The 22,796-nt window shown below is 41.0% G+C and overlaps 2 protein-coding genes across 6 annotated transcripts in view; one reads left to right on the top strand and one right to left on the bottom strand.

Annotated features, from left to right (window-relative positions):
* COL4A2 (collagen type IV alpha 2 chain) overlaps positions 1–14,587 on the top strand; it is a 143,811-nt gene extending 129,224 nt beyond the window's left edge. For all 4 annotated transcript variants that reach the window (XM_071567578.1, XM_071567491.1, XM_071567331.1 and 1 more), the window contains exons 36-48: positions 35–109; positions 704–811; positions 1,756–1,863; positions 3,076–3,147; positions 3,551–3,676; positions 5,090–5,206; positions 6,414–6,575; positions 6,713–6,811; positions 7,534–7,680; positions 8,209–8,325; positions 9,124–9,315; positions 9,598–9,884; positions 12,893–14,587. In XM_071567578.1, coding sequence (XP_071423679.1) covers positions 35–109; positions 704–811; positions 1,756–1,863; positions 3,076–3,147; positions 3,551–3,676; positions 5,090–5,206; positions 6,414–6,575; positions 6,713–6,811; positions 7,534–7,680; positions 8,209–8,325; positions 9,124–9,315; positions 9,598–9,884; positions 12,893–13,147 — 1,865 coding nt within the window. In that variant the 3' untranslated portion in view covers positions 13,148–14,587. The remainder of the gene's footprint in view (positions 1–34; positions 110–703; positions 812–1,755; positions 1,864–3,075; positions 3,148–3,550; positions 3,677–5,089; positions 5,207–6,413; positions 6,576–6,712; positions 6,812–7,533; positions 7,681–8,208; positions 8,326–9,123; positions 9,316–9,597; positions 9,885–12,892) is intronic.
* A 2,896-nt stretch (positions 14,588–17,483) lies between these two features.
* The window catches only part of RAB20 (RAB20, member RAS oncogene family), a 33,663-nt gene continuing 28,350 nt past the window's right edge, over positions 17,484–22,796 (bottom strand). Inside the window, exons 2-3 of one of the 2 annotated variants that reach the window (XR_011699072.1) lie at positions 20,121–21,688; positions 17,484–18,205 (exon numbers count right to left, since the gene is read on the bottom strand). Coding sequence is in view for 1 of the 2 variants with exons in the window: in XM_071569709.1 (XP_071425810.1) it covers positions 21,168–21,688 (521 nt within the window). In the remaining variant the exon portion in view is untranslated. Of the gene's footprint in view, positions 18,206–19,712; positions 21,689–22,796 lie in introns of those variants that run through there. The other variant, XM_071569709.1, reaches the window with a different exon arrangement.

Below are 22,796 nucleotides of genomic sequence, written 5' to 3' on the forward strand. Positions count from 1 at the left end.
TTACTGATCATGTGTTCATTTTCACTTGAAACAGGTGATCGGGGAGATACTATAAACTTACCAGGAATGCCAGGCCTCAAAGGGGAAGTTGGTGTGCCAGGCTTAACAGGTATTAATTTCCCAATTGCTGTCTCCATGTATTTTTTTTCACATACTAGAGTCCACAGAAGAAGGGAGGGGGAGCTTACCATGGACTTTTGATGGCTCTTTAACTTGTGCCCATGTGACAATTCCTGGAGAGCTTCATCTTCTCTTTATGGAAATGAATATGTGCTATGTTTGCCTCTTCAACTGAAAGTATAATCGTAGCAGTAAACATCACATGCAACTAGAGGAAACACTTCTATATAATTTTTTGCCATTGATGACAAAAGGAGTGATATCAGGAAGATGGGATAGCAAAGTCTGGTATATTTTCGATTGGGTTGGTTAAGTAAGGTATTAAAATTTCCCTGCACATGCACAACACTTGAACATCACTGTCACATTCCACGTAATTTGGGGAGTACTTTTAAAAACAAACTTAATGATAGTTTGGCCAGATGACTATTCATTCTCCCAGATTATGCAACTATCCTGACTAGAAGAATGTCTTTATGTGGCAAGACCAGGACCCATTCAGTAGCCAAATTCACATTATGCTTGTTAGCTTGAGATCATATCAAGATTATTAAAAGAATATACTGGTTTTGTGGTTTTCCAGGCATAAGAGGAGGCGTGGGACAAAAAGGTGAAGGTGGTGATCCTGGTTTCCCTGGCATTGAAGGCCTCAAGGGTACACAGGGTGACCCTGGCTCTGTGGGACAGGAAGGTAAAACATTCTTTTTAACACTCCAAACATAAAACAGTTTAAGAAGAGAAAGAAAAAAAATATTGCCCCTTGAAAGAAAATCATTAGGATTTTTAACATGTTGATCATTCTATTGGTGAAGAGCAGTGACAAGGATGTGAAACTCACAGTAGAAGTTAAGAGGAAATGTCAAAAGTCAAATTCTGCTTCATACCAGTTTTGCCTTTTTTATAGCAACCATATGTCCAGTCAAGTGTTGTATTGCCAGCATACTCAGGTATTCTGATATTGTCACAATACTACAAGGAAGTGGGCTCTTCAATGATCTTTTCTTCCATGAATTAAGTCAGTATCCCCCGGGACACAGTTATAGAGCCAGTGATCCAGGCTTATTGGCCAACTGTGCAAGAGAAGCCAAGTCAGGTTCATCTGTGGCTGGATCGTACACTCGGGGCTTAAGAACATGTCTTACTGCAGGAGGTCATGGAAATGCACTTTCAGAGCAGTTGCTCTCCATATTATTCCTAATTATGGGGCTTAGAAACTCCAGCCAAGACGGGAAGAGTTTCAATAGGTACCTCACTGGGAAACAGTCCTTGTCTGATAGTTTTCCAGTCATAGAGACAAAACAGGTGGGGCAGAAGGGGAAACTGAGGTGCATAGAAATGAAATTACTTACTGTAATTGGCAATAGAAGTCAAGTTACCATTTTAATAGGAAGAGCCCACTGTTTTCTAAGGTTGTTAGAAACCGGAAGTTTGTAATGAATTACTCTTTTATACTTTGTCTCTCTTACCTTTGCTCTCCTTAGTTTTCTTCCTCTTGGATGGGCAGTGTCATACAATGACATTAGGAAGGGAAAGTCTTCATTTTGCTGCCTGGGAGAATGAAAGTAGCACAAGTGCATGTGTTGGGCTATTGGTTTTAAGGACACTCATTAGCAATGGTTCGTTTTTGTCACACAGGTTTACCAGGACTAGTTGGCCCACCAGGGCAGCAAGGAAGCCCTGGAACACCAGGATTTCAAGGTCAAAAGGGAACTCCAGGCTGGCCTGGCTTACCAGGACAAGCAGGTATTAAAACAGCTTCAGCTATTCAATTGGTTCAGTGTAAGCACTTGCTATTGTTCCTTTGGTGTGAAGAAGAAGAAGGGGGGCCTTTTGCAGTTCTGAGTGGCAGCTTCCTCTGCTAAACATTTGTTCCTCATAAAGTCCTCATTAACAAAGACACATCTGGTTGCTTTCTCCTTTAAGGCTTCTGGTGCCTTCTCGGCTCACTTTAACTGCTGATGACCTCCTTCAACCAGGAAAGTTTTCAGGAAACAAAAAAAAATTATTAAAAATGCAGCAAGTGTAGTGATATACACTATGAGAATATCTAATGTGGCATTAGATAGCGAGCAACAAATTTGTCCTATATCATTACCAAAAACTGTGAATTGATCCAATATCTGGTTTTGAGAAAAAATTACTTATGACTTAGACAGAATTGTGCTATCAAAATGCAGATGATAGTTTGAAATGAAGGTGTTTGTATCACAGCATACAGAGTCTCATCAGTTGCCATTTAATTCCTCAATAAATTAAGTTAGCAGATTTTTTTCCACCTTACAGTCAGAAATTACCATGCTTTTAGTAAGATTCTTTTTTCTGAATCTGCATCAAAGGTAAGCTAATATAGTTATGAAGGCTGCCTGTATAGACAGAGGAGACACTTCTTTTTCTGATATTGAATTGTCTTCCAGCGCTCTGGCCATTGATTACAGATACCTGTCCAGCTCTAACATCATGCTTACCACTTTGACAAGTACAAATAGATGGAATAAATTTTACCTGTACCAACAGTAACAGCAGCTATTAGACATTTTGTTGGGGTTTTGTTGAGGTTTTTTAAATAACACAATGAATTTCTCCTGAAGACATCTTTATTATAACCACATTTAGAGCCTACAATTATGCCATAATTGCCTTGGTTCGAGGATTTTGGAGAACTAAATGGATATTAAAAAAAACTCTGGCAGCAGGACTGGAACTAGTGGCATGCTACCAGATGGATCAGAGATATTTTAAAAAACATCTCCGGAGTAAATGAGTTTGTGATTTGCCAATCACAAAACCATGGTTGGTGTATTTAATAATACACTTATTGTAATTAATTAATTTCCATATAATACACTAGATTTTAACACAGAATAGTATTTATTCAAACTTTTTAATTTTTTGCCTAGAAATTTATACAAACTCATATAAACTATCATGAGAATCATGAATATTATTTTAAAACAGGCTTGCCTGGCTTAAGAGGAATCAGTGGACTGCATGGTTTACCAGGCACTAAGGGCTTACCAGGATCACCAGGTAAGTAATACTCTTAGTCTGCCTGTTCATAGGCACAGTATTGTGTTGGCTGCAAGTTTGATTGGTGAGATCTTTATAATGTGACTTTCTTAACTGTGTTCTCCAAAGCCCAATGTGGAATATGCGTCATTGTTGTAGATTTGGGCAAACAACTTCATACACAATGTACTGCCCCACAGACAGATTAGAGCACAACTTTAAATAATAACTTATTTTCTCTTATAAAGTTAAAGCCTCGAGGCCTTTTCTTCCCCTTATGAGCCTTTTTTTTCAATAAGCCATTATATGACTCGTGTATTTTATAAATCCATATGCTCTTGTATATGTGTTTTAGCATGCTGATGCATTGCTATATACAGAAACATTTCAGATTTCCTCTTGATTTTGAACAACTCCACAACAGGTCCAGATGGGTACGGCTCTGCAGGTTTCCCAGGTATAGTGGGGGACAAAGGAGAAGCAGGAGAGCCAAGCAGAGTTGAAGGCAGCCGAGGACCTCCAGGCCAGAAGGGAGACAGAGGTGTTCCAGGTATGTATTCCAGAGAATGGGATCCACTCTTTATTTGTTTCATCTGTGGGTGTTAGAGATGTCACAAAATGCTGTGTGGTGTAGACAGTTTTATAGAACTCCCAAAGCTGGCAAGGTCACTGTTTGGAGTTTGTACTGCTCAGCCAGCCTTTGCTCAGAAAGAGCAGTGTGTGTTCCCTGGTGCTGAACAGCCTGGGTCCTTCCCCATGGTACCAGCACCTTGTAGCATCCACTGAGCTTAGCAAGCTGCAACTGCCAGAAGCTACTCTGAGCCATCAGCTTCCAAAATATTTTTAATCAGGTTCACATTACACAAACACTATGACTTTTCTTTCTTTCTTTTTGTTGCAAATCTGTCAATGCTTACCTTTCTCCTAAAAGCCTCACTGTCCATCAGTGTGCTGTTGTGCTGCTGACACTTCGGGGCTCTGTTCCCATGCACCATGCTTTGCTGGCACCATCACCCCTTGTACAGTGTAAGCATACAGCCTTCCAGCTCCAACCCACCATTCTGTAACACGCTGTGCTTATCTCAGGATGGGCCACCACCTGGTTTGCTTCCATCCAGAAGTCACCAGACTGATGTTACAAACAAATAACTAATTACAGGGTTTTGTGGTTGTTTTTTTTTTTAATTCTTCCAACATTTTGGCTCTGAAAGGATTAAGGACTGATGTAGATATATAACTTTACTGCCTTTGCCTGCTTGGTTCAATGGCTCATTCCTATTCTTTTGTGTTACACTTTATTGTTACTAACATGCTGTGCCACCTCAAACACCATTCAGGGATTTATTACCAAGCATTGGAAGAAACAGCTTACCTCATTCAGGTAAGGTGCATTTGTTTGTCACAATTAAATATTATTACCTTTTTTTATAATGAATGAACAAAGGGATTCTTTCTGCTTCCTGACAACTTGAATCTACTTAAAAGAATAATCTGTTGCTGGTGGGTCAGATTTTTGGCCATTTAACAATTTTTCATCTATAGGAAACTTCTTGGATTCAAACTTTTGGTTCTAACTGACTCAAAAAAATGCTAAGTGTCTGTGAGCCCTGACTCTGCAGACACAGAAGAACAAATCTGCTTTCTCACCTGCTGCAGTATAACTAGCATATTTTGAGTACTTTCTATCTTGAAATAATATTTTACCTGGCAGACACAAGATTATTAGCATTCCACACAGTGAGATATAATTAGCTATACAGAGAGCTTTGGCCAAGAACTAGTATTTGGTTCTTTTAAGAAAATATTCCACATCATCTGAAAAAACTAAAACAAAAATCAGCAGGAACTGCAGGTGTTTTCCATTTTGAAAATCCCATTCTTTACACTTAGTCTAAGATGAGTCCTTTTAATTGCAATTGTGCGTTTTCCCTACAATACTGATTATTTCTTCTCTTCTTTTCAGGCATCCCAGGACCTTTTGGTATTCCTGGGCAGGAAGGATTTCCAGGCCCTCCTGGGATTTCAAATATATCAGGATATCCTGGTGATAAAGGCTCCCCAGGTCTAGATGGAGTGCCAGGTAATTCAGCCTTGTTCCCCTCAAACAACAACAAAAGATTAATTACAAGGTTGTGCCCTCAGACTACAGTAGAAGATTAAGTACTGGGTTAGCAACAGCAGTCATTGTTATTTCTGTCTGATTCAGTAAAACAGCCCTATTAAACACAACATTAAAGTGTATGAATAATTGTTGGACAGAACATAATGCATACATAATAGGGACAGACCTCTTGAAAGCAAAAGACAGTTCCTACAGGTTGTCTTGATGGTAGGGTTTGATTTTCATCCAAATAACAGATTTAATAATACAGAATTCTCTTAAGAACTTTCAAAAGCATTATGCTAAACTACCACTTTAAAATCTGAGTTCTGTGTCAGTCTTAAAAGTCTGTGGAATATTTTCTTAATCATTTACAGAATTCTCCTATGTGAAATGACAGTTCAAGAAAAGTTACACTGGGAGACATTAACTCGTCCATATAAAAGTCCCTGCTATGACCATGCCTCTCTCACACATATGCATATGTCTTGCATTCATATCCACATGTGATCCAACTTCAACAGGCAGCACAAGAGATGCCCCACTGAAAACCCTAGTTAATAAGTCACTCTCCTCTTGGAAACAAAGTCCAAATGTCTTGTAATAAGCAGAGGTAAGAAGAGAAACCTGCTAGGTTTAGCTTCAGGCAATATGAAATTCTAGAAAAAGAAGCTGTTCCCATAATTCCCAAGACAGCATGAAGTACTTACTTGGTTCCAGTTGTTTAACTGAAGCACTGAGATACACGGAACAGTAAGTCCTTGGCTTATTTACCACCTGGCACTGAATCAGGTACTCACTGCTCTCTGATTTCTCTATAGTTACTTAGAGAATTTAGGATGAAGCATGGAGGCACATAGTGACGTGGGGCATTTGCTGGGGAAGGAATAGCTCATTGAAGGCTGTATCTCAGCAGGCACCTCACTGCTGCTGAAATCTGCCTTGAGATGACACTGCTTTGTGGGACCTTCTTGTTCTAATTCTTCTGCCACCACTGCAGAAGGGTATGCCAGCCTGAGAGCAGAAACTGGAGTGCTGAATAAGTCTGTTAGGGAGCAAAACATTTGCTCCCTGCTTAAATTAAGGAAATGAAACCTGATGAGATACACTTAGATAGTTCTGTTATTTTCCTCTGTGCCCAGGTTTTAAGTATAAACAGATTACAACCTATATGTCCTCTAAACAGGCTATCCAGGACCACAGGGGCAGCCTGGAATACCTGCTCCACCAGGAAGCAAAGGAGAAAGTGGACAAATAGGTGTAATTGGAGAAATTGGCCCAAAGGGAAGCAGAGGGGATCCTGGATTAGCAGGAAGACCTGGCATTCCTGGATTCCCTGGGCCAAAAGGTAAGGATGGGAAATGCTGATCTTGACCAGGAGCAGGGGAGCTTCTTATGCTGCTGCAGATAAATTACTCCATAACTTTTGCACTCACTTGATCTGTGTTGAAATGTGACAATGCCACCTGTCATTTTGCATTAAAGGTCGTAAGGGTGAACAAGGTGTCATCGGCTTTATGGGCACAGCAGGCTTTCCGGGTGATTTGGGACCTACTGGACCCAAAGGGGACAGAGGAGTAACTGGTAAGTAACTACAGTCAGATGTGTGACTCCTTTTTAAACCACTCATTTTTGCAGCTCATCTAACTGGCCCTGCTTTGAGCAGGAGGTTGAGCTATGTGACCTCCAGAGTCCTCTCCATCCTTCATGACTGTGTGAATCCTGACAAATTCCCGTGGAGAGATGCCTGAATTTAACATTAGTAGTCAATTTTTTGCCTTTATGAATTTAATTTGTATGAGGTGCCAAGTCAAAATAAGGGCCACTTTTGGGGTCAAAAAAAAAATTTATGATCTAAACTGATCTTCTGGAGTAGACATACTGGATATTTAGAAAGAGCTTTAAAGTCCTTCACTCCATCATATTTTTGTATCTCTTGAAGCCCACCAAAAGATGGTGCTGCCATTGGCTTTTTGAGTGATACTTCCCAGCTCCTTGTGTCATAAGTGAAAGAGCTGTAGCATCATTCATTACCTTCTGCTTACCTCTGTACTGTCCAAGAGAAAAAAATCTCTTGGAGATTATCACATACTAGGAGATTGTCTTGTCTTGGACATCCCATACTCACACACATTCAGCCAATATAATACAGCTGCTATTCCCAAAGAGGTGAGTTGCAGACCATAGTCCCTCTCATATATATCCAGCCAATTGAGAACAATGTGGATGAAAGCACATAAAGGAAGAATACAGGGTAGTTAGGTTTCTCTTTTAATCAAACTATCTCATCTTGCTTCTAATCACAGGCTTCCAGGGACCTCCAGGCTCTCCTGGGCTGCCCCCTCTTCCTCCAAGACTGGTTGCTGAGCAAGGTTCACCAGGTCCCCGTGGAAATATAGGACCTCCAGGAAGCCCAGGAGATATGGGCCCTCAGGGTCCACAAGGGGATCCAGGTAGGAATTGCACACTCAAACTGAAAGGTCAGTTCCCCTTAGCAGAGTGAGGCCACTAGAGCACTGCTTTGAGTTCTGACTACTCCTAGCAGTCAGAATATAAGCAAAACAGGAGAAAACTTTGGCAATGCTCACATAGCCAAAGCAACATCAGATATAGATCTCACTCAAATCAAGACTGAATGTCTTTGGTGGAAATGTACACATCTTTGTGGGTGTCCTGCCAGCCCAGGGAATAATGTATGGACCCAATGCAGTGCACACCTCACTATGAGCCTAATCAGAGATAAGTGGTACCCAGGGTGAAGGATTAGGCTTGTGGGGTTCACAAAGCCTTGATCCCAGCAACCTTTTCCAGTGAAGTTCGTGCTTTTTGCCTGAGCAAGCACTATAGGATCTTGCCTTTAGTGAAAATTACTAGACCTGGCAGATAGAACCAAACACATACAAGTAAAGCACATGTTAAAAAAAATGGGTAGCATGTTGGTATCTCTACAGTCACTGTCCTTACAACCATTGTTATGCAAGGTTTCAGAGGTTCACCTGGAGAGCCAGGACTCCAGGGCAGGGGTGGCATTCCAGCTCCTCCGGGCTCAAGAGGTGAACAAGGAGGAACAGGATTTCAGGGTCCGGTGGGATTTGAAGGTAAGAGATACCACATAGCACTCCTTCCCTGTTCCCATTTCACTGCAATAAATAGCTGAGTAGTTACTGCATCACTGGAGGGGAGGGGAGGGGATAATTCACAAAGGACAACTAACTAGCTGTTAACATTTATCTTAAAACTGTATTTTCAGAATAAATTTTTATAGATGTAGGTGTCTATCCACTCATGAGTTTGTTTTGATCTCAGTATTTTTTTATATTCTCCTTATGTATCTTCAGCCTAGTGTTTTACTAACAGTTACATTCATGGAAATGAATGGCTGGATAGGTGATATTTGAAGAGATGAAGTTTAAGGGGATGTATTTGTAAAAGAAATACCTGTGTCCTTATCAAATCAAAAAGCAAAACTTTTACTATATTAATTAGCTAAGTACACAGAGAAAAAGGTATTTGCAGAGCATAACTTCAAGGGTATGAATCAAATTCAAGCAATTAAAAAATCATTGGTTAATCTTGCAGTAAGAAAACATTTTAAAGGAAAAATATGCTTATCTGTATTATACAAAGTATGCTCAAATTCATCAGAATTTTATTTGTGGCTTTCCTTAGCCATGACATCATCTTGGAAACCAAGGAGCCTGATCCAGCACCAATCTAACTCAAAAGCAACTGTTATAGTCCCAGAACTGCAACTCTTAACAACCACTTACTATAAGAAGAGGCATCATGCAAAAAAGCTTTATTCATCAGCAGCTTAGCTGGAATATCAACTATCATCAGATCATTTGTGGGAGCACAAACTAAGCTGTATTCTTTCTTTCCTCCCCTGTTCTAAGGCCAGCCAGGCCGCCCCGGCAGCCCCGGGCCACCAGGCATGCCAGGTCGCAGTGTCAGCATGGGCTACCTACTGGTGAAGCACAGCCAGTCTGATCAAGAGCCAATGTGCCCAGTTGGCATGAACAAACTCTGGAGTGGATACAGCCTACTGTATTTTGAAGGGCAAGAGAAAGCACACAATCAGGATCTAGGTACGTACAGATATTGCTGGCAGAAGCTTCAATTCCAAATGCTGGAACTGCAGCAAAAAGGCTTAAGAAACAACCTAATGAGAAGATAAAAACTTCTTATCTTCATAGAGTGCCCCTGAGAGAGCTCCTGCAAGTCATTAGTGTGGTTCAAGGGAACGTGTAAAGCCACTGAAGCTTTCTGGACCACAGGGGTTTTACTAGCAGGTGCTTGGGAAAGAGCAGGAAACTGAAAATGCACATTGTCCTCTGTAAGAATGATTTCTTCTTGTTCTTTTTTAACAGGGCTGGCTGGCTCGTGTTTGTCTCGTTTTAGTACTATGCCATTCCTCTACTGTAACCCTGGGGATATTTGTTATTACGCAAGTCGAAATGATAAATCCTACTGGCTCTCAACAACAGCACCTCTTCCAATGATGCCTGTGGCAGAAGACGAGATTAAGCCATATATCAGTCGCTGCTCAGTTTGTGAGGCCCCAGCTGTGGCAATTGCTGTCCATAGCCAAGAAGCTTCCATTCCTCACTGTCCTGAGGGCTGGCGCAGTTTGTGGATTGGATATTCCTTCCTTATGGTATTTGGTGTCCAGTGTCACATTTTGTGTGGCACTGGGTTTTAAACTTGAGTCCTAGATACTTGGAAGGCTGCTCTGCTTTAAAGCCAGAAAGATCAAAACCATGCATCATACTGGGGAACCAGGGAACTACAAAACTAGTTTCTAAGAAGCAGAAGAGGAAGAACATAATTTCTATGAATTTTAGAGAAAATTGTTGCTTCTCAGAATAGCATCTGGAGACTTTACGTACAAAATAGAGCTGCAGAGCAGAACAAAGCTGTGGATTAACAAATTAAATTGCACTTAAGCACGACACTAGCCAACAAAGCATTTTCACGGCTAAAGATTGGTAGTTACTTATGTACATCACTATTACGGATTTAATCTAGGGGGGAAAAACCACAACAAACAAATAACTTTTCCTCTTCTTTTTGTAACTTAAAAATCATAGGTATTTGGTTGAAGCCAAAGTCCTTCACTTAGTCTGTAGAGACAGCCTCTAGTTGTTTTTAAAATTAAGCTTTCATGTTGTATCTCTAATGGCAAGAAGAGATGAGCTGTATATCCCAAGACTTATAGGATCTCTTAGATCTTGTGATCTTATAATTCAGAAATGGGATGTTACAGAAAAAGTTAGTGCTAGGTGTGCAGCAGCAGACCTACTGAGTGGCCTGACCTGCTTTTCTTGCAAGACAATATAAGGGATCATGGGAACATGGGAGGGCTTAACATGGTAAAGAGCAGCTACAATGTCTGTGAATGGTCTGACAGATGCTCGTGTTTCTGATTTGCGTGATGTACATAAGAGTCAAAAATCTGCAAGACTGTGCTTATGTTGTTAACTCATTGAAGAGTGGGCTAAATCCTGAATTAAACAGTATTGGGAAAAAAATAAGATTTCTGTGGCAGAAGACATCATAAAAGACAATAGTCAATCTTACCCACAAAACCACCTGTATGTCAAAAGCCAAACCTTAAATTTTTCAGAAAATAAGGTAAAAGGGAAATCTGAGATTAGTTACAGAAATACACCCTTCATTTTTAGAGACCTTTCTTTTGCTTCTATAAAAAGTCCTGATACCAATCTCATAGTTAATTCACAAGAATGCCAAGAATTAACTAAATGTTTGCAAAGCCTTGTGTAAACACTGGTCATTTTTAAGAGTGAAGTTGTCACCTTAGCAATAACTTTTTGCCAGGACAAAATCTGTCAGCACTATGGCACACACAGTGAGAAGAGTTCACATTTTCCCAGCTAGCCTTTGGAACAAATGAAGTGTTTGGTGTACGCATTTTTGCTTTTCAGGCAACTGTGAAAGAAGTCAGCACACTTGTGATTATCTCAGAGTACATACTGTTTTACTTCCTTGGCTTAAATTTGTCAGCTCATTCCCCTGAGTAAGGTACAACATCAGTCAGCACAGACCCCTGCTCAAACAGCCACAGAAGTCACTAAGTTTTCATGTAGTGAGGGCACTCCACTATCATGCATCCTATACAAGTAGAGTGGAGTAAGCACTGCAGAAGGATAAAACATCATAGTCAATACCAAAAGAGATGCTACAGGCCTGAGTTGGAGCTTGTACACTGAGCATAGGAATGCCAGTGCTCATCCTGATGTTGCCAGCTGGGTCTGATCCCAAGCCAGGGCTCAAATAACATGAGCAGTTTTTCTGACTGCTTTACAGCTCCAGCTGAAGAGGCCTTAAAGTTGTAATAGTTTATGCTGCTTCTTACCAATTTTGTTCTTGTAAAGGAATGCTAGAACAGTTTTGCTCCTGAACTTCATAGCTTAGCAAATCTTGCCAATTTGTAAGACAGCTGGTAGGCTGTAAGGTTTAGGTAGGGCCCTTTGGGGAGCAGGGAGTTGTTGCTTTGTGGTTTTGGTTTGTTTGTTTTTCTTTAAACACAACTATCTAGTAATCACAGTGGTGTTGATCAAGAGTTGGACTTGATCATCTTGGAGGTCTCTTCCAACCCAGTTGATTCTATGATTCTGCCTAAACCTCAGCACCATATGACACCAGCCAGAGATCAGAGTCCTTTACTGTACTAAAAGATGGCCATTGCTGTTATTTGTCTAACATAGTGGGCCTTTTGCAGCATAAGCCAAGCCAGTTACAGCTTTCATAGTATGTTGTGTATTAAAACATAGGCAGGCAAACCTATTGGATGTGTCCAGATTTCTCACCACATTTACAAAACTGTTTAAGAACTTTACTTTCGAGCTGCTTTCTTTTATATTGTAGATTCTTTTTCTAAGAGAAAATTCAACAGTATCACTTAAAAATACAGTTGTGCAGCTCTTAAAGGGACAGAGAAAATGCCCATTTTGTTAGCAATGTCTTTGACAGAAGAAAAGTAACATTTAGTTTGTCATCACAGTATCTGTCAAAGGTAACAGTTGAGTGGTGTAAAGATGAATGATTTTGGTATAACTTGCTGTCAAAAAACTTGCCATAGAGGGCACTAGTTATTTGTATAGAAGATAATTTTGTTTCTACAGTGGTCCTTGTGTATGATGCAGAGTAAGATGGACTTTATAACTTGGCAAAATCAAGTTAGATATATGGTGAAAAGTTCCTGTTAGTGAGAGTAATAAAACAGAGGAACAAGTTGCCCAGAGAAGTTGTGGGAGGTCCATCCTTGGACGTATTAACAACTCAACAGTGCCCTGGAGTGACTGAGGGTAACTTTGGTGTTGACCCTGCTTTGAGCAGGAGACTGGCTGAAGTGACCTCCAATGGGCCTTTCCCACCCAAATGATTCTCCAATTCCAAGACTTCCAACAGTGAAAATCTTAACTATAGAAAGGAAGTTTGTCAGATTTTAAAGTGGCACCAGCATATGGCCTAGCTCCTCTAGATAGTTGTAGCATAGACACCCGCTGCAGGATTGGCTGACTTTCTGTACCGGAGATAAGAATTAGGAGCAATTCTGATGGTTTTTCTCTTTTCGTATGTGTAAATTTATGACAGCATTGCCTAAGGTTGCACTCTGAATGCTTCCCTCCTTGTCTCCTTTAGCACACTGCTGCTGGTGATGAAGGTGGAGGGCAGTCACTGGTTTCTCCTGGGAGCTGCCTGGAAGATTTCAGAGCGACTCCTTTCATCGAGTGCAATGGTGCACGCGGGACCTGCCACTACTTTGCAAACAAATACAGCTTCTGGCTCACCACGATCGACCGACCCTTCCAAAGCAAGCCCTCGGCAGATACGCTCAAGGCAGGACTCATCCGAAGCCATATCAGCAGATGTCAAGTCTGTATGAAAAACTTATAGAAGTCTTTCACAGTGCAAGGAACAGCATTATCATGCAGTTCTTATACAGTGGAGCATTCTGTGATGGTTAGACAATTAAACAGATCCTGTTGGTGCTTTTTTTAACTTATTACCTCAAAAGCTGAATGAAAACAAATTTTTGTAATTGTCTGTAAAAGCAAATTAAGACTAACACACAGATCTAGTGCTGTTCTCCTACTATACAGTATATACACATTTTTTGCTAGTCTAACATTACATCATTTGCCAAATGATAGAAATACTCGCAACTTTGAAACACCAAAAAAATTTCAATAATAAATGGTTACCTTGGACAGATACCCACAACATTTACTTTAACAGAATATATGTATCTTTCTATTTACTGCATTTGTCACAGCAGTAAACACTAACAGCTGCAGTTCCATAAATTAACACAGAGTGATCAAAGTTAGTAAGCCCTTGCAAAATACTGAAAATATACTGTGTCCCAAATGCTTATGTCCAGCATTGAAACCTAACTTTAATTTTAGTACTTTATGCTTGGGCACGTCAAACACACACACAAAATGTTCATCTTTTACTGTATTTGTTTTTTTCAAGTCTCACCATGCTTTAACAGTTAATCACTGCCAATAGCAGAGAGGCCCACAGGCCTCCCAGAAACAGTAACCACAAAATGCAACTCTTCCTATTTGGTTAGGAGTCTATATGATGAAGATCAGCATTTTATTTTATAAGCTTTTGATTTTTTTCTAGACATACCCCAGGCCAAAGGAGCTCTTGTTCCACCGTGCTGTGGACATTTCATCTGTGTCACACCACCCCCACAGCAGCACCAAATGCTTTTTTCATTGCAGCCTTCCCCCTCTGAAATCAAACGACTCATCGCAGGCAGACTTTAGCCACATAGTGTTGGAGCAGCTATTGCACACAGGGTAAGCTTTGCAGGAGAGCACATTACTTGATGCCCCATAACCTTCAAACAAAGAACTTACAGACCTACCAGCTGGCTGTCTGAAGGTATGCTGTCCTGGCAGCTGGAGACATGTGGCAGTGGGATGACCACCATCCCACCTTGCACACATCCATCCTTGCTAAAGCAAAGGGGAAGGAAGCAAGGCACTTATTTGGCACCATCACTTCCCACAGAAAAGGCTTGATAATTGTACAGAATGGCCAGCTCTTTCCTTCTGTGGAAAGAAGTAATTTAGCCCAAAGTTATCTGTCACCACTGCAAGAGAGTGGAAAAAAATGGAATCAGATGAAAATTTCTTATTTGCATAATCTGATTATATACCTGAATGTTTAAAATTGAAGTGGAAAAAGAGACTTTTATAGAAATGACAGTTGATTTTTTCAATAGCTCACCTCTCCTGCTTCAGGTGCTTCTTGGCTTTTATAATTACATTCCATCCTTGCTGTATCATAAATAAAACCTGGATTTTTTCTACACCTTTATTTGCTGGTGATTTCTATTTTGTAAACTGAGGCTTTCCATGCAGTGCATATGGACTCTGTTGTATTACTTTGTTTGCACATAAGGAGTTAGAAAAGCACTCCCAGAAAACTCCTCCCACCGAAACTCAAATTCTTTAACTAGGAATATGCCTATTTATTTCATGGCACCTAAAAAGATCCAAGAGCACAGCTGTGTGTCTAAATTTCCTTGTTTAAGCGGAACAACAAAAAAAGTATTTCATCTGTTGTTAGAACAATTTATGCAAAAAAATTGTGATGTTGCAGAGTAAAACAGCCTATTATTCATCCTATTATTCATCCTCTACAATGTTCAGGAAACCAACATTTACCAAATTAAACAAATGTTACCTTCACAAAAAAATGTAAAGTATAAATTAAGTTAAAGTTCCTAGAATCATAGAATCACAGGATGTGTTGGGTTGATAGGGACCATAAAGATCAACTAGTTCCAACCCCCTTGCCATGGACACGGACACCTTCCACTAGACCATGTTGATCAGAGCTCCATCCAACCTGGCAGTGAACACTTCCAGGAATGGGGCATCCACAACTTCTCTGGGGAACCCGTTCCAATGCCTCATCACCCTCACATTAAAGAATTTTTTTCCTTACATCTAATCTAGACCTGCTTTCTTTAGGTTTGAAGCCATTCCCCTTCATCTTGTCACTGCATGCCCTTGTAAAATCTCCCTATCAAGGTTTCTTGTGGGCTCCCTTCTGGTACTTAGCTAGCACAGTGTCTAATCTAGATTAGTTGCATATATAATTAGATGTAATGGAAATTATCTGAGCTTGAAATGAACTCTCTGGCCATACTGTAACTCTGAAAGGCAGCCCCTAAACAAACTTAACAAAACTATTATTTGTTTCAGCTAAATAAAACTTTTAGAACAGAAAATGTTGTAGCCAACATGAGCTAAATCTTTTCCACATTTGCCAATTCTTTTAAATTACATGTGGCAGTAACAAATACCTAAGAACAGACAACTTCCAAGTTGTTGCTAGATACCAGTGGTTGTGGGATGATCACACAACTATCACTTGTGAGTTGTACAGTGTGCCACTCTGGCAGTGCAGCACATTCAGTGTGGAGGCTGTACAAATCTGTGAAAACAACAGCAAGCTATGTGGATTTTCATAGATAATATGTTGCCTAATCTTCCTATGCATTTTTGTACATAAAACTTGAGCAGACAGGTCTTCCACCAACAGTTGCTTTGCCTCTCCATTTTCTGACTCAGGCAGCCAGTTCTGAAGTTTGTTCAGAGTGGTACCAGTGCAGCATTCAGTTGAATGCACCACCATGGTGTGGGAAAAAAATAAACCAACCATAAAACCCCCCAAGGTGCCAAGCAGGCTTGAACTCCTGTACTTTGCGTACATCATGTGCTTCAGGTCTGTGTACTCACAGCTGTGTTTCTCCAAAGCCTGCGCAATCACTTGTTTGAAAAAGGGAGGGAGTTTTGCACACAAACACAGGGAATACTTGCAGCAGACAGAGGATTTCACTTCGTGAGCTGATCTGAAGTGCTGCATGAAGGAGAACTGACTTAAATTGCCTCTTAGTGGCAAGGTCACTTCCTCTCCTATGAGAGACAGAGGCTCCAGGAAGGCTCCAGAAGACCTTATAGCAGTATTCTAGTACCTAAAGGCGGCTTATAAGCAATGTGGAGAGGGACTTTTTATGAAGGCCTGTAGTAACAAGCTAAGGGGCAGCAGTTTTCAACCTATAGAGGGTTGGTGTAGAGTGGACAGAATGAGGGCATTTATTCCTGTGAGGGTGGTGAGAGACTGGAATAGGTTGCCCAAAGAAGCTGTTGATGCCCCATCCCTGGAAGTGTTCAAGGACAGGCTGGATGGGGTTCTGAGCAATGTGGTCTGTTGGAGGGTGATGGCCAGGGGATTGGAAGCAGATGATTTTTAAGATCCCTTCCAATCCAAAACATTGCATGATTCCGTGAGTCTAGAACCCACTTTCAGGAAGCTAAAACATTCTTTTACAGGAAAAACTCAGATACAGCAAAACAAAACAGTATTTTTACTGAACTATAGTGCTCCAGCCTAGGATGTAAAAAACATGAGTGTTTTGCCTCCATTTGACCAAACCTTATGCTTCAAAGCATGCTGTTTGCTTCTTACACTTTCCTGTTTGAAAACATGCTGAAATATAACATGCTTTTGAACCTGGAGAAGGTAAATGAGATTATATTCCCCTTCTGTAGGTAATAGTGCATCAGTATATCAATAGATATAGTGAAGTCAACATAGCAACATGAGTTCACACCACACCAATTATTTCCTCAGGGCATATCAACCAAATCAGCAGACTTTGTTCACACCCTACATGACTGGGCTTGTCCACGGCTGCCAGAAATAGAAAATTAGCGAACAGCAAGCAGTAAACATGACCTAGACACAGAAGGTGTCAGATTGCTGCCAGGGCAGAGGCTGAGGGATCACAGCTGAAGTACCAACAGCACCCCCAGTGCAAGCAGCATCTGACCCTGTAACCACATGGGGACCAGCAGCACCCCCAGAGTGGCCACCTGTCCTCACTGAGTGGGGGTCTGGCCCTGCAGCTATTTGGCACACAATGGTGCAAGACATACTGGACAAGGGGAAGAAGTAACATCAGTGCTCCCCATGACCCACAAGCAGAAAAGCAAAAACTGGCCGGAGTGCTTCCCGCTGTGATATGGGCAAGAATGTAACTAAGCCAAAGCAGGCAGCTGAGCAGCTCTGCCAGCCCTATGGGCACTGAGGAGGTTCTGGCTCCTTTTGTGGCCCCCACAAGACTTGAAGCCTTGTTGGACTTGTCAAGGGCCAATGGCAACCTCAGTGTTGCACCATCAGTGTCTGTGAGTGGCAAAAAGCAGGATGGATCCTTCTCAACCATTCTGGCACAGATCCTCACCCGCTCACCCTGCCATCCCTTCCTCCCCCATGGGTCACAGCCTGGCCCAGCCATCACCTCAGGCACAGCCAGGCCTGTAGCTTACATCCACTCAACATGGCCAAAAATAACATCTCCTTTATTTCACTATCCAATCACTTCACACAATCCAGACATAACAGGGAGAGAGGGGGGGAAAACAAATGTTTGTAAAATGAGTCTTCCCTCCCAGGCAGGGCAGGCAGAGTTCCTGGTCCATGCCTTCACCTGCCTTCACTAGTTCTGGCAAGGAGGGTTTCCCTTGGCTTCAGCAGCACCACCACAACCAGCGCAGCTCCAGGCAACACAGCGAGGTTATTAATGGGGAAAGCGACTTCACGGCAATGGAGGAAAATGTGCTGCAGCCAGTGTGGTGCAGAAGTGCTGGCACTGAACCAGGGCATGGCACAGCCGCTCTCAGCCCCAGCCCAGCGTGACTAGTGGCCCAGCCTACAGCTGCTGTGCTAAAAGTACATCAGCTGCAAGGCTCTTAAGGCAACAAGAGTTAGAAACAAGAGTGCTTATGTGCAGTTCCTATGCTGCAGCTTCATTGCCCTTCCCCATCAGTAGACCAAGATGAATTGCTCCAGTAAAATTATGTAAGATGGAAGTGGCGGGGAGAGCAGCAAAAAAAATGTCAGTAGTGCTGGAATATCAGGATCCACCTGCAAAAGCAACAGGGAAATTAATGGCCATATTGTATTGCTTCTCTGTGGTGTTAAAACAAAAAGCCAAAACAAAAACAAGACAAAACAAACAAACAAATCAACCACCACTAAACAGAAAAAAACGTTCTATGCAATTTCAGTGTTGAGGGTTGAACTATGCTGTCTAATAATGCTTTTAGACATGCATAGTCACCACTGCAGCAGACAGAGCATCAACACTGGGCTGTAAAAACAGAGCTCAACCACATCACTTTAAATCATTAGTAAATTTAAAAAAAAAAATCCTACATCAAATTCTAGAAACTTTCAGGTTTTTCTTGAAGGCAGAATCTGACTTCAGAAGGTAGCAAAAAGAAATGGGGCCAGCATGCACATTGAGCAATCCAGATCCCCTTCTGGCCTCTCATCAATAGCTCCCACGCATTATGCAACTTTCCAGGTTTTGCTGTGCAACCCCATGATCTCTCACAGGCTGGTAGAGCAACAACCCATCATAACCCAGACATTTTTTGAGGAACAATAGTCAGCAACACTAAAAAGCCACAAACATCATGCCAGACAGGTGTAGACCTTAGGGCAAAATGCAGCACAAAAGACTGGTTCATGTGTCATCTTTGGTGAAAACATCCAAGTTGGAGCTCTCAGGAGGACTGTAAGAATTCCTTAAGATGTTATATGAATCAAAGGCTGGTGCAACTGAATAATTACACCCCACAAAGTGCTGGGACATTAAATTTGCAAATATTTTTCCTGTTCTGTACCTTTTAGGTGTACCTCCCCCAACCACCTCCCAAAAAAACCTGACCTTGCCATCAGTGCACGCTGCAGGTCAGATGTCAACAGACACCACAAGGCAAGGGCCGAACCTCTCACAGGTGTGTCAGATCACTTCGGTCACAAACAAGACTGAGGTTGTGGCCTGCTTGCCTTTTCCCAGCCCTGAGGGAAGACTAGATACTGACCCTGGAATTTTGTTAATAGCTAGGGGGCTTCTAATTTTACATGTTTTTATATACCACAGTTCTGGTGCTGTTTGATCTCTGACAGACTGGTAGGTGTTAAACTGCAAAGCCCTAGAAAACCCCAAAGATGACAACCCTTAGTAGGGCCTGTAGCAATAGGAAAAGGGGTAATGATTTTAAACCATGAGAGCACAGATGCAGACTAGATATAAGGAAGACATTTTTTTTTAAATGAGGGTGGTAAAAAAAATGAAACAGGATGCCAAGAATGTTGGTAGATGCCCCACCTCTGGAAACATTCAACTTTAGATTGGACAGAGCTCTGAGCAACCTGACTGAGTTGAAGACATCCCTGCTCAGTGCATCATTTTAGTTGACATTAAAAGGTTGCCTTCAACCCAAACTATTCTGATTCTATTGTTTAATGTTCAGTGGTTTTTCTCTCAAGCTATTATTGTCCACTACACATGTACTGTGAATTAATTTGCAAGCATAAAATAAAGGTAGTACTCTGCAGCAATTTGCTCAAGAGGATGTATTTTGGGAAAAAATGCTTTAAATATACTTACTAATAATTTAATTCATTATTCATTTAGGAATTATCTCCCCATGCACAAACAACTGTGATTTGGGTGGGACAGAGAAAGGCAATGACAAAGCATAAGAACAACTTTTTAGAACATTACACCAGAAGCGTCTAAAGGAAGGGGAAGGAATTCCCACACAAGAACATGCAGAACTGAAAACATGCAAGCTGCATCTCTGGGATTTATTGCCTGGGAGGAGTAGGGTTTTTTTGAGGGGTGGGTGGGTGTGTTTATGAAGTAGAAGTACTTCCCTCTAGTCACAGCTCCTGGGTTACTGTACGCATTCTTTGTAGCCAAGAGCTGTAGAAGCTTAGTAAGTGTTAGCCCCTCCTTTTTACTGCAGTCAGGAGAGAAATCATGTACCTCATTACTGCTGCTTCATGTGCTTTTTACTCCACAAAAGGCAGTTTGTCTTCCCTTCCTCCTGCATTAGCCAGTTTCACATCAGAAAACACCAGTCTTCACTTCCCTCCAGGCAGAGGTAATTACTACTCCAGGTAGTAATGTCATGCATAGCTGATAAAAATCAAAGCTGCAGCTCTGCCTGAGCACAGCTAAGGAGGAATGGGAAAGGAGACAGACCACAGGTACTCAATGCAGTGGTATAACTATAGGCTGCTAGAAAGAGGTCTCTACAAAAATGCAAACAAAACAGACTACTTTTTCCCAAAAAAAAACCACTTTGCTATCTACATTAAAAATAATTACGAGACAAAAATTAAGCAAAAAAGCTTCCCCCTGCAACTTACAATTAGAGTACCAAGAGTTGTGATGTTGCTTGTTAATACATGGAAGCCCACTATGGAAGGAGAATTCACATTAAAAAAGTCTCCAAATAAATAGTACATATCCACTGTAATTTTAATAGTTCAGCTTCTGAATCATACACTGTCATGTCTGACATAAAAAGACTGTAGTTGATGTATTAGCTACAAATATAAATTATACCTGGATTTTCTTTTTTTCTTAAGAATAAAAAAGTACCGTGTGTTCAATCATCCAAAGTTAGAATTGTAAGGGCAAAGATGATAATCATATGAAAGTTGTCAAGAGTACACAAACAGATCATTTACATGCAACATGAAATGGCAAGTCACTAAAAATCAGACTCCTTCAAAACTGTCCAAATGATTGTTGCTACAAATTGTACTAACACATCATTGGTATTCAGAGCCCATGGAAACTGGCAAGTCTTACTCCATAATTTCACTTGCATTCCCATTTTTATACACAAAGCTTCCCAGAAGCTTTTAATGGTCAGAAGATTTTTTCTTTCTCTTTCTTTCTTTTCGCATACACAATTTTAGTCTATTCTTTGACTTTTCCTTTCTGGTGAACTGCAAGCACTTCTTACTCCTTTTTTTGCTGGAGTGATCATTCCCTCCCCTTTTCTTAGATCACCTAAATGGTTCAAGCACAACAACCTGATTTAGTCCTTTTTGCTGGCTTGTAGTCTGTGATGTCTACAGTCTGCGGCGGCCCCTCAGCTTTCTGCCGTGCAATTATTGGAACTACCATCTCAAATACAGTTTCAAAGAGGTAGTCCACTTTGTATCCTGTTTTTGCACTGGTCTCAAAACACATCTTCTCAGCTGCTGGAACATCCTTCTCATCTAGCATTTTGTATTTCAGTATCTTTTTGTAGAGCGCAATTGCATCCTCTACACGGACTTGTTTTCGCACCTTTGAGCCACAGCTGGCAACAGACTTCTCGGGTCTATTTTCGTCTGGTGGTAAAGCAGAGTCGTCGCTGAGGTCAACTTTATTTCCAACAATAGCAAAAATGCAGTCAGCACTTGCACTGTCTGTCAGTGCCAAGAATCTTTCTTCCAGCTCTGTCAGACTTTGGAAGCTGTTCACATCGTACGTGAGGATCACAGCAGCTGCTCCTCTGCAGTACATAGACCCAAGACCATGGAACTGCTCCCGTCCTGGCAAAGGTTTAAACACAACAAAGTGTTAGTGTGCTGGAAGCCACATTATTAAACAAGTAAAAGAGCTTAAGGAATTTTAACCCAATTTCACAAGTCTGCATGAAGCAGTGAAGGTAAAAAATACATTATTTGTAGCATTTTCAGGTTTTTTCTTCTGCTTTTCCATAAGAGTGCAGCTCTGATCATTGCTTGCTCAGTCTCAGAGCAGGGACTCTGTAAAGACAAGTGAGCGAGAAAGCTCACACAGCATTTACACTTGATAAAAGCAAAAAAAATTGGGTCTTTTTAATAAATTGCATACTAGTTGACTTATGTCATATTAACTACTACCCTGCTTGCACCCACAGATGGTCCATTCACTTAATGAACCATTTATAAATGAAAAAATTCTACTATTTCACATTTATTACTCCTATAAATTCAGTACACATTTTCAAGTACAAGCATATCATAAATCTGGATCAAAAGCAGTAACCAACTTCTTCCTAAGTTCTGAAGGATTTTGTAAGCTATTTAGTCTGATGCTGCATGCCCACAATTCTCAGGTACATTGGCTTTGCAGGAAAAGACCCTTGTTACGGTACATAGCCTGTATGGATAAGCATCTGTACCACCACAAGTACTCCTACTCTTCTACAGTAGTAAACACACCTAAAATAGAAAACCCTAAATACATTTTAAGAGTAATTTATCTTTTAAGTTGCCATGACCATCACTCAATAACCAACAGCTAAAACATTTCTTCCTTGTCATTCAGCAAGTATCTTGCAGCACCTCCTACTAAGCCTTGATGGTGTCCTTCAAATTCATTTCTTGAGAGACAAAATTGAGTCTTCTTTAAATTCTGAGAAGCAATGTTCCTCAGTAATTGCAATGGGACTGTGGGAAATGAGGCAGAAGAAACACTGTGTTCCTATTGAGAACTGGTACTTTCCTCACATACCTGCTACATGTAGAATATGCTGTAGTCCATTGACTTACTCCCCAAAATTTGATCAAGAAACAGATGAAACACACTAGATTTCAACTACCCATCAGCATCAGCCTTAGGTCATTAGAGAAGTGTGAATAAACAAAGAAGAAAAAAGAGAGAGAGAAAAGAGGC

The sequence above is a fragment of the Pithys albifrons genome, chromosome 1 (genome assembly GCF_047495875.1).
Source record: "Pithys albifrons albifrons isolate INPA30051 chromosome 1, PitAlb_v1, whole genome shotgun sequence".
NCBI lineage: Eukaryota > Metazoa > Chordata > Aves > Passeriformes > Thamnophilidae > Pithys > Pithys albifrons.